This window comes from Crocodylus porosus, unplaced genomic scaffold, assembly GCF_001723895.1.
Source record: "Crocodylus porosus isolate Cpor-Errol unplaced genomic scaffold, CroPor_comp1, whole genome shotgun sequence".
Lineage (NCBI taxonomy): Eukaryota > Metazoa > Chordata > Crocodylia > Crocodylidae > Crocodylus > Crocodylus porosus.
In genome coordinates this window covers 234,105,111-234,120,087 of record NW_017728886.1, presented here as the reverse complement: position 1 = coordinate 234,120,087, position 14,977 = coordinate 234,105,111, and the positions used below count along the sequence as shown (strand labels likewise).

Sequence of the window (14,977 nt, the reverse complement as noted above, 5' to 3'; positions counted from 1 at the left end):
GGTCCCCCTGATCATGGGAGTGGCCCTCCTCTGGACCCTCTCCATGCTGTCCACATCCCTCCTGAAGTGAGATGCCCAGAACTGGATGTAGTACTCCAGCTGCGGCCTGACCAGTGCTGCATAGAGGGGGAGGATCACCTCCTTGGACCTTCTTGAGATGCATCTGTGAATGCATGACAAGGTGCGGTTGGCCTTCCTGGTCGCGTCCCCACACTGTTGGCCCATGTTCATTCCGGCATCAATGATGACTACAAGATCCTTTTCTGCCTCTGTACTGATGAGAAGGGAGTTCCCCAGCCTGTACGTATGCTGCTTGTTCTTTCCCCCCAGGTGCAGCACCTTGCACTTGTCAGTGTTGAAACCCATCCTGTTTTCATCTGCCCACCCCTGTAACCTGTCTAGGTCTGATTGCAGCCTATTCCTCCCTTCTTGCATGCCCACTTCCCCCCACATCTTAGTGTCATCAGCAAATTTGAACAGGGTGCTTTTTACCCCCTCGTTCAAGTTGCTAATAGATGTTGAACAGTGTGGGCCTGAGGACCGAGCCCTGCAGAACCCCACTGCCCACGTCCTTCCAGGTCAAAAATGACCCGTCCACCACCACCCTTTGGGTGTGGCCCTCCAGCCAGTTGGCGACCCATTTGACTGTGTAGGACGAGGACTATTTATTTCTGTGCGTTTGTACAGCACTTAGCACAACGGCATCCTGAGCATATGGAGGTCCATGATTAGGTGCAATTATAATGTTGTTAAATAAAAAAAGATCTGTCCCTAAAATACAGATAACAATTACTATCTGTGTCAGAGTAAAATACCCAAGTTAACAGTACTTTTTAAAGCTATTCCTATGTAAAAACACTTTATTTTAATATTGCTTACTAGAACATTATCAAGATCAAAATGTGCTACTGGGACAACAGTTTACATCTTAACATATTGTTCTTTTTTCTGTTTTTTCTTGACACTAACCTCTGTGTGCAAATTCTCTGGTGCAATTACTTTTGTGAAAATAATCGCAGGAGCAGCAGTTATTCGAACTGTGAAATCTGTTAAAATCGGAGTCAAAATTGCTCTTCGTTCTTGATGTCGCTTTATGCTGAAAGAAAGGAAGACAGAAAGAAAAAGGGAAGAGATCATAACATCACATGTTCTTCTTATGTACAGTGCACCCAGTACAGTGGTTCTCAACCTCATTAGGCTCAAGTCACTCCTTGGAAAATGTGTCAGCTCTTAACTTTCACTTGTTTCTTGACTATGGCAAAATAGAGCAATTCTTCTGTTGCAAAGTAATTAAAGCCCACAATAGGTCAGAATGTTTTTGACACTATTGATTCTTATTTGAAATCTCTGGGGTTACCTTGTGAATCATGTGCAAGTGTTTACACACCAGCAGTGCTCATACTGTCCAACACCCCATAACATCCTGGTTGAGAATTGCTGGCCTAGTACAACAAGGCTTCAAACCTGTCTGGGACATTTGGGTGCTACCACAGTACAAACATTTATTAATAGTTAATAATCACAGTGGTCACAACTCTACAATCCCAACCATAAAATCAGTGGGGCTCCATGCAGGACAAAGCTACGTGCAGGGCCAATGCTAATAATTCAAATACATTACTTTACAATTAGGATTACATTATACAGTTCTCTAATGATAACTATTAATACATTGTGCAAATCCACAGTGTCTTCAGTGTGTTTAGTTAACATTTGATTCTGCAATCTAATGTATACTGACCTATGCAGAATGATTTATTCCTTGCTGGTTATTTTTCTGCTGAATTCAACTGTTAAAAACTACTGTGAAATAAATTAAACCTTGCCTATCAGAACTGTAAATTATATAAAAACAGCTTGTCAGTGAATGTTCTTCACTTTATAAATAGCTGGTTTTGAAACCTTAATAAAATATTTAATTTCTACATAAAAACACTTAAAATAAAACAGTTAAAGTTCCTAAAATCAAGGTCAAAAAAAGGTAAGACATCTTATGCCACATAGCCTATACTCTACCACTTGCATCTTATCATTAACATAACTTACTGACCACTATAAACTATGCATAGCCATCTAATTCTTTTCCCAGGTAAAGGGATGGCAGCCTTCAAATGTTTTCTTATGCGATTCATTGCCCTAAATTAACTGCTTCTAATCAGAATAGGGACATTCCATAAACATGTGCATCAGTGATCTGGATAATTAGGCTGATTTCTGGTTGTTCTTTATTGTTTCCATAATGCAAGCCTAAGGCATTTTTCCATGTTAAGGATGCACCAATCAATCGTGCTTGTGGACATATCTGTGCAGGCAAGGATCCTTCTGTCGGCTCAACGAAACTACTGAAACAAAACTTAGTCTATGAGACCTCTCACTGCCTTCCTTTCTGATGAAGAAAAAAGGAACACAATGAAATCAGGTGATGCTCAATCCCAGCATTATCCTGCTGATGTGAGTTTTCTGAGTGGTACTGATGGAGACCTTGTCTCAAGATGGAAAAAGTCTAAGAGAGATCTGGTCTACTTACTTTTCTTACAGAGAAAAGATAATCCCTAGATTCCATAAAGGCAAACTCTAAAAAGTGCTAGAACATGCACTAGATAACTAACAACTAACCATGTTTCAGGGATGTAGGTTGTAGCCGTGTTAGTCTAAGGCAGTGATCTCCAAATTTTTTATGGTGAAGATCATTTTTTGTAAGTAAAGGGCACTCTAGGATCTGCCTGCCTCCCGCCCTGCCTCCCCAGCCCTGCCTCCCACCGCCTTGCCCCCTGGACAAGCTGCCCAGGCTCTGACCCAACTCAGCCAGCCTAGCCCTGGCAGCAGGGGGCATGGCTCAGTCCAGCCACATGTGTCTTCTTGCTGCTTCCAGTTGTGGAGCCCCTGACAGACTGCGATCGACCATCAGAGGCTCCACGATCAACCAGTCAATCAAGACTGACTGGTTGGTGACCACTGGTCTAAGGACACCATGGATGTTACAAGCCTACCAACATCCCACACCAGGATAGTATTCATGCCTGCTTTACATATCTGCAAGAACAAGACTGCAGCTCAGAGTACAGAACCCAAAGATATATTACACTTTATCCTCACACAAAACAACTTCACTTTCAATAACCAACACTTCCTCAAGACCATGGGCAGAGCCATGGGCACCAAAATGCCCCCACATTATGCCAACCTGTTCATAAGCCACTTGAAAGAAAAATTCTTCAAGGACTGCACCATCAAACCCTTGTTATACTTAAGACATATCAATGACATCTTCATCATTTCAACTGAAAACCTACAATCTGATTGATTTCCATCAGAAATTCAACATGCAGCACCCCTCCATCAGACTATCACTGGAATACTCCAACACCAACATTCACTTTTTAGACATGATGGTCACTATCCAGAATGGCACAATAAGGACCACCATATGCAAGAAACCCACACACCAACATACATATCTGCACAGAACCAGCAATCACCGTAAAAACACCAAGAAAGCTGTAATATATAACCAAGCTCTCCAATACCACTGAAGAGAACACCCATGATCACCACCTCACAAATCTCAAAAGGGCCTTCACTCAACAAGGACACTTCTCCAGGGAAATATATCATGCTTTTGAAAGAGCCACCCAGATACCACATGAAGAATTGCTGCAATACAGAAAAATCCCCATGAATAGCACACCACTGCATAGGACATATCATTCCTCCCTGGAACCTATATAGAAAATCCTCAAACAACTGTAACCCATACTAAAAGGAGACCCAATTCTCACAGAGATCTTCCCAGAACCACACATCCTAGCCTTTAAACAAGCACCAAACCTCATCAACCTCATCACCAGAAGCAAACTTCCTACAGCCCCAAACACACCAAATGGGTCCAGACCATGCCAGGACAAGAAATGTAAAACCTATCAACACACCTCCACCACCCCCACAATTACTATACCCTACAACAGAGCCATCAACATTCCTGGATATTACAACTGCACCTACAGAAATGTAATATCTCATCCAGTGCACCAAATGCCCTGATGAAAAATATGTCAGAGAACCCAAACAATAACTGTGCGCCAGAATGAACGCACAGTGGAAAAGTATCAAAGATAAGAATACCCAATTACTGGTGGGGGCACACTTCTCACAAGAAAACCACTCTCTCTCTCCAATCTCTCAGTTGCAATCCTCAAAGGGAATTTACAAAATACCTTTCACAGATGAGCCTATTAATGCCACTTCATCAATCTACCAGATACAAAAATTCATGGACTAAATATAGACATTGGATTTATGACACATTATAACCTGCCTAACATCTGACTTCCCAGGTAAAACCTCCACTTTTTACCAGCTATTCTCATTCCTTCCCCCTCACCTTCCTGTCTCCCATCCTTTGACTACAGCTACATTCATTCACCCTTTCTCCTTCTCCTACCTGTCTCTTACCTACTGACCACCTCAATTCACATTTTAACTGATTGGCTTTCATGCATACATACTGGCCTCTGACTGCTTTACCACTCCATCCAGGAACAGCTCAGACCATCTGCATATACTTCCTCAGCCTGACGAAGGGCATTTGTGCCTGAAAGCTTGCTAAGAAGAACTCTTCCAACTATTTGAGCTGGTCTAATAAAAGATATTGGATTTACCCAAGGACCCTTGACTGCCTAACAACTAACCATGAACTCACTGTTGAACAAATAATTGAAGTTAAAACAATACACTAACCAGCTTAATACATCTCCCAACACAGGAGAATGACTGATTATGCATGTCCTTTGAGGCGGGAAAGAAATTAAGGTTATGCAGTCAGAAGGTATATTTGCAGCACAGGATGGCGTACCTCCCATTAGCTTTCATTTAGGTAGCATGAGTAACCATAAGAGCACTAGAGACTTCAGTATAGACAATACAAAGCCTGATAGGGACCCTGGGCACATACATGCCTGGGTTGCTGCCATATCTTGAATGTTATTGTTACCCATGCTGACTAGAAGAGAAAGCTTTCTGTCCTGCAATCACACCCCTACACTGCAGTGCAGACACATCCTGTGATACATTTATGGCAGGGAGGGGTATGCACATACACATCTCAGCAGACCTTCTTCCTTTGAAATAGGTTTGGCTGCAGATCACAATCTTTCAAAGGGGCCATCTGTAGACCAAACGTTACACAGAAGAAAAAGTAAATGGGTATCACAATGTTTTTTGAATGGGATAAGGCTCACACTTACATTAAATTTCTAATAGGAATAACAACAGCAATAAGGGTCTACTATTTAGAACCCCTTGTTTTTGTTACCTTGGAACTTACACTGGTGACAATTATGTTAAATGCTCTGGAGGTACACAGAAAGCATGGTAAATTATAAAGGGAGGTGTACTCTTAGAGATAGTTAGAGCTCAGGCTATTTAAATTTATCTGCAGCAATTTTATACAGAATTTGAAAGCTGTAGAGTACAACATTTCCTCAACACAGGTAAATGCTTTTTACCTGTGGGAGAACTGGGTATCTGCATTCTGCATCAAGAGAAGGTTCTGCCTTTCATGTCTAGTCCCATGTACAGCACAGTACAGTAGTTTAATTTAGAGGTAACAACGGAATGACAACTGTGGCAAAATTAGAATCACTGAGAAAACCTAGTCCATGAAAAGAGATTATTCCAAGACAACATTTGGAGAGCACAGCAAATTGACAAATGCAATCAGTAATGAAAGAAGTCAGAAATTATGACGTTCCAGAAATGTTTTTCCTGAGCATCACCTCATTCTTAAATTTACACCAAAAGGCATTCTTTTCAGTTCTGTACTTATTTCATAATGGGAAGGAAAAGTAGTGGTTTTCTCTGGTGAAGAAGAAGCAGAGCTGAGGGATGAAGGCATAATTATATGAAAAAGGGTAGGCTGGCACACTTTGGATAATTTTCTGCTCAAATGTACATAACGTTATTGACAAATATGACTTTGGGCCCCTCTACACATTATGGGTACTGCACAATTAACTGGTTAATTGCACAGTTACCTGGAGACCAGCTGCACGTGCAAAGTAGCTATCACACCATAAAAAGCTTCAACCAGCTATACAATTAGACCTCAAAAATGTGTACTGACTTTATAGCTGGTTGCTACTGAGCTTTAATTTGCAAATGTAGCCTGCAGCCCCATCACTTAAGGGGGCTGTCAGTGGTCGGGGTGCACCGTGCCCAGCATAAATCCCCCAAGCCCTAGGGATCACTGCTACAGTGATCTCCCTGCCCCACATGTGTGTCAAACCCTGGGCCAGGGGGATCACCCATGCAGGAATCCTCCAGCTCTGGAGGCATGCCCCCCCATAGCTGGGAGACCCTCAACTGGGGTGTGTAGGGCTCCCAGCCATGGGAGCTTGTTTCTTGACTGTGCAAGTGGAGCCTGGAATTGGGCACTTGTTGCACCAGCAATAAGGCATGATAGGATCTCACAATTGTGCCTTCTGCCATGAAAGTATGGCATGGCAGGAGGCACAATTGTATGAATCATGCATTAGATCCCATCTTGGCTTTACTTGCACATACAGAGGGGGCCTTAAATACATGAAAGGGAAACAGAGATGTAATAGTGCACTATAAGATGGATGCAAAAATGACCACAACCTGCTCCCTTCAAATAATGACCATAACCTGCTCCCACTGTTTAAATATTTTTTTCAGCCAGCTCAGAAAATGCTCATGTCTTAAATGTCATGTGTTGCTTGACACATGTCTAATGCACTGCATTTTACAGGATATTTTTGGTAATACAAATTTATGATTACTTAATGCTTTCCTTAAATGTGTGATGTAGTTCACGTATACTATTTAACCTCTCAACAAACATTACTAAGGGGAGCCAAATCAAGTGTTAGCAAAATAATTGGAAATTTAAACAGAAGGACAGTAAAACATAATGGAAATACTGGGGGTGGACAATATGGTGAAATCACAAAAGGAACAAAGAAACAAAAGACACTCTGAATCATTAAATCTTCTATACAGCACCTAGGTACACTGCTAACTTGACACAGGTGTATACCACATGAGCTTATGAAAAAAACTTGACTGTGTAAAGTGTAGTGATGGCTTTTTGTCCACAGTGCATTCATTCCAAAGTCCACTTATGCATCTGTTTTATATTTGTTTTTTTCAATGAGTACTTTCAGAGATGTTAAAGTAGTTGATTACCCACACTTAAAAGTACAGAAATTTCAAAAGACCATATGCTAACACAACACTCTGAGGCAGCAACACAGGTATGGAAAGGTACAATGGTACTGCACAATGACTGCTGGTCTCTGATGGCTGAAATAGGCTATTCCTAAATCCACTCAGTAATTTTAGTTAGGGACCAGAAGACCACTGTACTAAGTGCTTTTCAGAGAAAAAAAACAAAAAGATGGTCCCTGACCCAAGGGCTTACAATGGACACAGACATATAGGTTGGAGACTACAAGGAAATAATAAAATATTTCTTGGTTAGTATGATCCACAGAGATTTTAGCACACCGCAGACTAGATAATGTCAAGGTTTTTATAGAAGGCAGGGTAGAGATGCATTTTACAGAGTAACTAAAAATCAGAGTTTCAGAGTTTCATAGTAGCTAGGGTCAGGAGGGACCTGAACAGATCATCTAGCCTGACCCCCTGCCACAGGCAGGAACAAATGCTGGGTTCACAAGACCCCAGACAGGTGATCATCCAACCTCCTCTTGAATTTGCCCAAGGTAGGGGTGAGGACCACTTCCCTGGGAAGTTGGTTCCAGATTTTGGCCACCCTAACTGTAAAATATTGCCTTCTGATCTCTAACCTAAACCTATTCTCCATCAGCTTATTACCATTGTTCCTCATCACCCCAGGTGGTGCTAGGGAGAAAAGAGATCTACCTATTTGCTGCTGATCTCCCCTGATGAGTTTGTAGGCAGTCACCAGGTCCCCCCTCAGCCTCCTCCTGCTGAGGCTGAACAGGTTCAGGTTCCTCAGTCTCTCCTCATAGGGCCTGTCCTGCTGCCCTCTTACCAAGTGGGTGGCCCTCCTCTGAACCCTCTCCAGGCTGGCCACATCCTTTTTAAAGTGCGGCACCCAGTACTGGACACAGTACTCCAACCGCGGCCTGACCAAAGTTACATAGAGGGGGAGGATCACCTCTCTGGACCAGCTTGAGGTGCACCTTTGGATGCATGACAAGGTATGGCTGGCGACGGTCTGGCATTGGCAGCTCATGTTCATCCTGGAGTCAATAATGACTCCAAGATCCCTTTCTGCCTCTGTGCTTTCAAGAGGGGAACTCCCCAGCCTTTATGTATGCTGTGGATTCATTCTCCCAAGGTGCAGCACCCTGCATTTATCTACGTTGAACCCCATCCTATTCTCATCTGCCCATTTTGTAGTCTGTCTAAATCTATTTGCTGCCTCTCTCTCCCTTCAAGTGTGCCCATCTCGCCCACATCTTAGTGTCATCAGCAAGCTTGGACAGCGTGCTTTCCACCCCCTTGTCCAAGTCGCTGATGAAGATGTTAAACAGTGCAGGCCTGAGGACTGAGCCCTGGGGTACCCCACTGCTCACATCTTGCCACTACTCCACTACTACTCTCTGGGTGCTCCCCATCAGCCAATTTTTTACCCATCCAACTGTGTAGGCATCAATGCCACAGTCGCTTAATTTATTGATGAGGCTGGGGTTAGAGACAGGGTCAAAAGCTTTCTGAAAGTCTAAAAAGACTACGTCCATGGTGACACCATCATCCAAGGATTTAGTTACTTGGTCAATTAAAGGCAATGAGGTTGGTCAGGCAGGACCTGCCTTTGATGAACCCATGCTGATTGCCCCTGAGCATGATCTCCCCTGCAGGCCCCCCACAGATGTGCTCCTTGATGATTCTCTCCAAGATCTTCCCAAACACCAAGGTGAGGCTTATAGGCCTATAGTTACTTGGGTCCTCCTTCCTCCCTTTCTTGAAAACTGGGACCACATTAGCTAGTTTCCTATCCCCCGGCACCTGGCCAGATGACCACGAATGCTCATATAGTCGGGCCAAGGGCTCGGCAATGACCCCTGCCAGCTCCCTCAACACCCTTGGGTGGAGGGCATCTGGACCAGCAGATTTAAAAATGTCTAGCCCTTCCAGAAGATCCCTAACTACATCTGCGGTGACTGAAGGCCTGACAGAGCTATTCCCGAAATTGTCCCTACTTTTGGTAGGTGGGATATCCTGGTTCCTGTTCAAGAAAACAGAGGCAAAGAAACTGTTAAACATATCAGCTTCCTTGTCTGGCGTAGCCACAAGATTACCATTTGTGGCTTGCAGGGGCCCTATATTGCCTGGTGCCCTCTTCTTGCTCCCAATGTACTTGAAAAAGTACTTTTTTTTGTCCTTAATCCAGGATGCTAGCCTGAGTTCCATCTCTGCCTTGGCCTTCCTAATAGCCCTCCTACACTCACGGGCCGAGGAGTACTCATCCTTGGTGATAGCTCCTCCCTTCCACTGGTTGTATGCCCCCCTTTTAGTCCTCAGGCATTGCTGAATGCTCTTGCTGAGCCAAGTGGGTTTCTGAGCACTCTTTTGTATGAGCTTTTGTAAGCCTATACACGCTTTTATCAGATTCTATGAAAGGACATGCACAGAGCAGTCTATCAAGTAGAGAGAGTGATTTGAATACAAAAAACAGGGGAGGAGGAAAAGGTGGAAAGGGGGGAGAGAACAGGACAGACAAACAAGCAAAGACCCCATAGGGACAAAGGAGTCACAGAAGATAATCCAGGTAATGGCATAAGAATGAATATGAGTCACCAATGCGATGAATATGAGTCGATGAAGGAACCACACCCTGTCATGTATCAACAGGGGCATCACTAACAGGTCCAGAGAGGTCTTGCTCCCCCTCTATGATTCTATGAAGAATCCACAGCCCCTGTTTAGACCATACTTAACACAATCCAGTTTAAGTATGATATCATATCAGTGCTCATTCTTTCTTACATGCAGCAATGAGAACTTAGATGTCTGTAGACAATACAGGTTCACTGTAAGCAGATGATAGCACATATGACATTGGCAGAGGTAGGAGTAAATACATTTTGTATGTTACAATCCACATTATTTGGTCCAGTGATTGTGTGGTCTGTATTGATGAGGGGGCATTGCTTGTATCTGGGTTTGGAGCACGGTCTGGTACCTTGGTAAGAATGGGAGTTTAGATAGCCTGTTGCTTGAAATACACTATTTGAGGTTGGGGAACATGTGTAAGCTAGGACAGTTTGAGATGGGCATCCTTTTCCAAGAAGTGTTGAAGGTCACTGATGAAAAGTATAAGATGTTCAAAGCTGGAGTGACAACTAAAGGGATTCTGTTGTCCTCATATCAGTCTTGCAGCAGGTCAGAGTGAGGTCTGAGTCTGGTTTTATCTGAATGGCTATGGTTCGGGAAGTGCGCTGTAGTTGTAGGACTCCCCACTCGAGATTCTTAAAGCATGCATTCCAATCTGTGGGATCAGAGCAGAAATGGTTATGATGTGGAGCCTGCCTGTAAATGATGGCATACTTAGGATAAAGCTGACAGCTGTGATGGCTTGGTGGATTTCTGATGCAATGTGGCCATTGGAAATCTTCACCATGGTGTCTTGGAACTGAATTTGCTGGGTGAAGTATTCCAGAATCAGTTTGGAAGGGTAGAAGTTATTAAAGTCCTGGTGAAACTTCTCTAGAGATTTCTTCCTATGTGTACATACAATGGCAATATAATTGATGTACCTTAGGAATAGGGAGTCCCCAAATCTAAAATAGTTGTGTGTGAAGACAAAGTAGGAGAGTACAATGGATGCAGAAGCAGTGTCCTTTGTTCAAGCCATAATGTTCTTTATGGCTCAAAATCTGCCCTCATAGGGGATGTTGATGTACACTGATGTGGCATCCATGGATGGTTGCAGGAAGCGTATAAGTACAGCCTAGTTTCTTCAAGAAATCTGTGGTGTTTTTCAAATAGCTGGCAGCTCCAGTGGCAAATGGGAATAGGATAGAGCCAACATAGCTGGAAATTTGTTCTGTAATATTGCCAATGCCAGAGACAATGGAGCATTATGGATTGCCAGGTTTGTGGATCTTGGGTAATACGTAAAAGTTGCCTGGCCTGAGTTCTCGGGAAGTGGAAACATTAATTTTCTCCTGCGTTTCCGGAGGTAGCATCGTGAAGAAGTTGTTTAACTTCTCCCAGTATTGTTCTCAGCATCTGTAAAACTCTATGTTGGAAAGTTGTTTTGCAGCTTCTTACATGTATGCTGTCTAGTGCATGACAACAGTGGCACCCCACTTATTAACCTTTTGTATGATAATATGGTTATTTTTAAGGGTGACCATGGCTCTCCATTCTACAGGACTGAAGTTGTAATGCAAGTGTTCTTGATTTTTGGGAATCTCAGAGTGGTTACAAAAGCAGAAACAGTTGTATATACAGGTCCAGAGTGGGTCTGCAGCCCTCAACTGGAGTCCAGAAGCTGCTCTCCTTGCATTGTGCATGGATCTAGTCTGTGATGGATTTATTATTGTTGGTGGCTTGAAAGAGGAATTTAAAGGTCTGTTTTTTGGGAATTGGCTTATAGGTATAGATATATGCATTACAAGGGTTCAAGATGGGTGGCAGGGGTTGATTTGTAAGAGCCTTGGTTTCTCACACAGAGTTCCATATAGCCTTGGAAGCAGACAGGCTGTCTAGCATGACAAAGCCAATGGATGGACACAACCTGAGAATTGAGGGGGCATAACATGAGATCAGAACCTTCAAGGCAGACAGGTTGTGTAACACAACAAAGGTCACATAGTTTAGAAAACAGCTTGGGAACCAAGGAAGTATATACCATACTGGCCCATAACATGACATAAGTGACACCAGCTACAAGGTCCCAGAGCAGAGGGGCGCCCAGGTCCCAGTTTTGGGGGAACAGACCAAATTAGGAGAAGGCCCAGAAGGCTATGTGGATGTGTGACCACAGAGAGACAACCAACCAGAGATAGCCAGGGACGAAGAGTCATCAGGAGTCATCAGAAGGGAAGGAGAATACAAAAGAAGAGACTTGAAAGTAACAAAGGTTCCCTCCCTCACTTCGGTCCCTCCTGCTCTTCCTTTCCATCCCTCCCTGTTTCTCCTCCTCCACCCTAAGAAGGGGCCTCATCCCCATCTCTGCCCCCAGGAAGGGTCCTCAAGGCCACCATGGACCCAAGGCATATGACCAGCCCATCTCATGCGCCCCACTGAAGACGGGTGTGTGGGCCTCGGCATCCCACCTCCAGACTGCTGACATCTAACACCTAAGAGAGACAGCCTCAGAGTGGAGCCTATATCCTGACCAGATGTACTTTGACTCTGATGACAGCCCTAGGATATGGCTGATATATAGAATTACTTGTATGCATTGTTTCTTTTCTGTTATCACTGTGTATCAATAAATTTGCCCATTATTGAATGGAAATGCTGTGGTTGGTCTAAGGGTGGGTCCCTCTGCCCCAAACAAAGTACCTGAATCCTAAATCCAAAGCCAACAATTGTGTGGTTCCTTGTCACAGAAATATTCCCTTATTTCTAGGCAGCAGAAGAAAGCTTTGAGGTCTCCATGCAGCTCCACCTTATTGAGTTGTGCAGTAGTGCAGAACAAAGGACTATGGGACAGTATGGACACCTCAGCTGGGCTGAGAGTGTAGCTGGTTGGGTTGATGACTTTACCATGGATTGTATGGTTGTTGGGGCATGTAAGTTTGGAGAGTTTTCCTTCCTTCATTTTCTTTAAAGAGTGAAAGTGTTTGTGATGGGCTGCTTCATGGCTGGTTGCAGGGATCTCTTCCTAGTAAATGGTTGTGTCTGGGTGGTTCTACATGCTGTTTGTTAGTTTCTTAAGATCAGTTCCTGTTTGCTTTATAGAACGCTGATAAGAGACTGAAGCACAGAAAATGAGTTCTAACTACGGATCTGAAGGAAAATAACAAAGTAGTTCTGTGGATGCTTATGGAAAGTTCCCTCCAAGTGTGAAGGGCACTGGAGAAAAAGCAGAAGTGCTTGTTTTAAAATGTAACAATTAGTCATTTGAGGCTGACGAGATGTGGTGCTGGCATCTTGAGAGAACTGCAAGAGGATAAATAGAGTGGGGAAAGGTCTTGCATGTGTAGACATATACCTAATGTTTAGTATAGAGAAAAGAAGAAAGGCAGGGAATTAGTGAGGAAGGACATGAGTAAGGTAACAACTGGGACAACTATCTTTGTTGCAGCATTTTGAATGAATGTGAGTGGGGAAAGATTTCATTTGTTACAGTGAGAATAATCCTGCAGTAATTGAGAGATGGCATCATAAGAATTTGGATGTGAATTTTAGCTGTGTGGACAGAAAGAAAAGGCTGTATTTTAGAGATTTTATGTAGAAAAAATTGGCAAAATTGTGACATACCCAGGATATGACAACCTAGAGAGAGACTAAATTTAGGGGCCCAACTTTGAAAATATCGGGTTTAGAATGTATTATAATTAAATCTTTGTTGTGATGCTCATAGCAGTGAATACTATATAATTAAGGTTGATTTTTACTATATGCTTAAATAAAATATAAGTCAGGCAGAATTCACAAGTTTGCAGTGCAGACAGGTGATAATCACCAACTCATTTATTTCAGATGGCTTTAACTGCTTGTTTTACTTTCTCTGATCTTCCTTTGTGATCTGATTTTTCTTTCTTTACCTCAGTTGGAAATTCTTGGGATTATTCTTCTTGCATACTTTAATCATTGTTATCTGAATTTTGCTCATGGTTTGGTTCACACTTCATTGAGTCCTTCTGCTGCAACATATCTCCTCCTAATTATCCAATTTTAATTCAGTTGCCCCATCCCCCATAAACTATTTACAGTGTAGAGCACTAAAGGTCTTTGGAAGATGAGAGCCTGCCTATATGCTGAGGAGATGAAAGAAAATACAGTGGTTTCTTAGAACCTGAAACCCTGTTCTGCCACCAACTTTCCATATCACCTTAACCAAGTCTCTACGGATTATCTATACCATGTCAATGCTGTATTCAGGGAAGCATGGGACTTACATCAGTATGCTAATGTGCTTCAGAGAGTCAAGTTTACCAATACAATTGAGGTGGACTCATCCCAATGACTGTTTGTGAGCCCTTGTCTCTGACGTGTGTTGGAGTGTGCAATGAGGTCAAGTCCAGAGGAGTTTGACTGGCATACTTCTCATTCTGAAGCATGTCAGTGGACCTGGGTAAGTAGGACATTGGTGGGGTGTGCTCAAACATATCCTGCCTGAGTCTTGGTGCTGATGCAGGATGGACAAGGCCTTAATACCCTACCCTCCTGTCTTAAAACAGCATTTCTATACTTCATAGGGATACACTATAAGATTGTAATTCATTTAAAGATGATGTGGCTGTTGTACAATACAGCAAGAGAAACTATTTTACCACACAATACAGCTAGATGATGAAGTACCGGGCACCTCACTGCAAAAAAGGACTGTGGATAAAAATTGGCTAAGCTAACTGCATTTTTCATTCACCTCTGTGATAGCAACAGACGGTATCTTTGTTGTGAGCTAATGAGTAAAAGAATGCACTCACATATCACTTATGTTAGCTACTGTAGATATTGCAAACTAAACATCTTGCCACAATTCAAGAAGGATGTCAAGAAGCTTGAGAGAGTTCAGAGGACAGCCATTTGCATGGTGAGAGGGCAAGAGAATAGGTCCTATGAAGAAAGGCTGAGAGCCATTGAACTCTTCACAGTTTCACAGTTAGTAGGGTCGGAAGAGACCTGAGCAGATCATCAAGTCCGACCTGGCAGAAGAGAGTGCTGGGGTCAAACAACCCCAGCAAGGTGTTCATCTAGCCTTGTCTTAAAGACCCCCAGGGTAGGAGCCAGCACCACTCCTCTTGGAAGTTGGTTCCAGATCCTAGCCGCCCTGACCGTGAAG

At 43.2% G+C, this 14,977-nt stretch overlaps 1 protein-coding gene across 1 annotated transcript in view; it reads right to left on the bottom strand.

Moving 5' to 3' along the window:
* VPS13B (vacuolar protein sorting 13 homolog B) overlaps positions 1-14,977 on the bottom strand; it is an 869,608-nt gene that overhangs the window by 247,516 nt on the left and 607,115 nt on the right. The window contains exon 31 of the mRNA XM_019545488.1: positions 970-1,096. Coding sequence (XP_019401033.1) covers positions 970-1,096 — 127 coding nt within the window. The remainder of the gene's footprint in view (positions 1-969; positions 1,097-14,977) is intronic.